The following is a 2,030-nucleotide window of genomic DNA, read 5'->3' as shown; positions in this document are numbered from 1 at the left end:
TGCGGGCAGGGGGGGGGGGGGGCCTGCAGTAAGTCATAGCCCCGGGGCCCATTGAGGTCTGTGAACAGCATCACTTTATTCATGCACATTAGGAGTTTGATGACATCATATGGTTGAGTAAATTAAATATATAATATGAATTATAATGTTTCCATATAAAAACATATATACTACATCCTAGTGTAATTCTATAAAATGTAAATAATACAAAATATTTAAATTTGGTTAAATTCATTGTATTTTTAAAAATAATATGCTCTATTTATTTGAGTAAATATACAGTAAAACAGTTATAACAATTTCAAATAATTTTCTATTTAAATATATTTTAAAATGAAATTTATTTCTGTGATGGCAAAGCTGAATTCTCAACAGCTTTTATTCCAGTCTTCAATGTCACATGATTCTTCAGAAATCATTCTAGTATGCTGATTTGGTGCTCAAGAAATATTTATAATTTTATAATCATGTAAAAAAAAAAAAAATTGTAATACATTTGGAAATTGTAATAAATTTTTTCACAGTCCTTTGATGAATAGAAAAGTTCGGAAGAACAGTATTTATTTTAAATAGAAATCTTTTGTAGCATGATAAATGACATAAATGTGCACCCTTGCTGAATAAAAAGTATTAATTTCTTTAAAAACAAGGGTGTATAATTACACTGCACTGATGTTGTCACAGCGATGATGTTCGCATTATACAAATGCTGTTTGCAAAGTTTACACACCAAAGCTCGCTTTCACACACAGAACCAAAAGTGAGTGTTGATTCTCTTTATAATGCAAATTAGTTCGCTCTCTGTGGGATCCTAAAAGTGACTCACTTCATTGTATATATTCTAAGTAGGATATGTTGCCACTGTATAGTAGCACACGGCTATAATAGCAATATGCATGTGAGGTTTTAACATAAATACTGAAGCCAAGATCAGTTCTTTCATTAAAAAATACCCACTTTTAGACGATATAACAGTGTGCAACTGAAAAAATGAAAGGACTTGGAAGGAACTTTAAAGGCACAGGAAAATTCCCTATGAAATGACTTTGTTCTGTTGAATTTTTAATAAAGAGGAGAGTGAAAGGTTTGCACTGTAGTGGTAAGAGTCTCAGGACATTAAGGGATTTTATATGAAATTGCACAGAGTTTGTGTATGCATTTGTGTGTGAACAGAGGTGGTTTTAAGGATGGGACTACACCGTCTCCAGAGACCCATCCCAACAGCACTTAGAGATGTGGAGTGGGTGGAATGCCTGTAAAATACCATGTTTAAAATGACCCCAGAGAAGATGACGGCTCATTGAAATTGCAGACGGATCGGCAGGTCTACGCACCTACACACCAGACGTACACATACAGCACATGTATTTAATTTCCCATGTGATTTCACGGCAGCAAAATACACAAGCTAATACTTTTCCAGACTCACTTGAGTGTGGTCATCTCGGTGAGGGAGGGCTGGGTGGCTTTCAGGTAGCTGGCTCTCCGGGCCTGGACTTTCGGTGACGGTTTAGGGCTGCAGTCCGAGTCTCCACTGTCCTCCTCTGCCATAGCCTTGATGTAGCTGCCGCTCCTCATCCTCCTGCACGGGATCTCGTCATCCTGACCCACAGACGAGAAGCCACCCCACTCATCCTGAGGAACCTGCAGAGAGTGAGACAATGTTAGCTTCTCATAAACACCTGATCTGACTCCAACAATTAATAATAACGACGTAATAATAATAACGATAAAGCAATAAAGCAGTTCATGATGTAGACAGATACTAGAGAATTAATTCGATAATAAATGAAATAAAATTATTAGGTAATATAATGTAATTATTAATATGTTTATATATAAATGTGGTTGCAGTGTTTAAGTATTATGTATTATTATTTATGAATATTTTAAATTAGATTTCATTTGAACATTTTCAGCTTTCATTTTAATTTTCATGTCACTTAAATTTTTAGTTTTAATAAATTTGTTATGTGCTTTTGATATTTTTATTATATATATATATATATATATATATATATATATATATA

At 34.0% G+C, this 2,030-nt stretch overlaps 1 protein-coding gene across 6 annotated transcripts in view; it reads right to left on the bottom strand.

Moving 5' to 3' along the window:
• LOC107696491 (disks large-associated protein 1-like) overlaps positions 1-2,030 on the bottom strand; it is an 85,351-nt gene that overhangs the window by 53,302 nt on the left and 30,019 nt on the right. For all 6 annotated transcript variants that reach the window (XM_016496837.1, XM_016496839.1, XM_016496842.1 and 3 more), the window contains exon 3: positions 1,430-1,644. In XM_016496837.1, coding sequence (XP_016352323.1) covers positions 1,430-1,644 — 215 coding nt within the window. The remainder of the gene's footprint in view (positions 1-1,429; positions 1,645-2,030) is intronic.

Source organism: Sinocyclocheilus anshuiensis, unplaced genomic scaffold (genome assembly GCF_001515605.1).
Source record: "Sinocyclocheilus anshuiensis isolate Anshui unplaced genomic scaffold, SAMN03320099.WGS_v1.1 scaffold931, whole genome shotgun sequence".
Taxonomy (NCBI): Eukaryota; Metazoa; Chordata; class Actinopteri; order Cypriniformes; family Cyprinidae; genus Sinocyclocheilus; species Sinocyclocheilus anshuiensis.
This window is presented reverse-complemented; position numbering and strand designations above follow the sequence as displayed.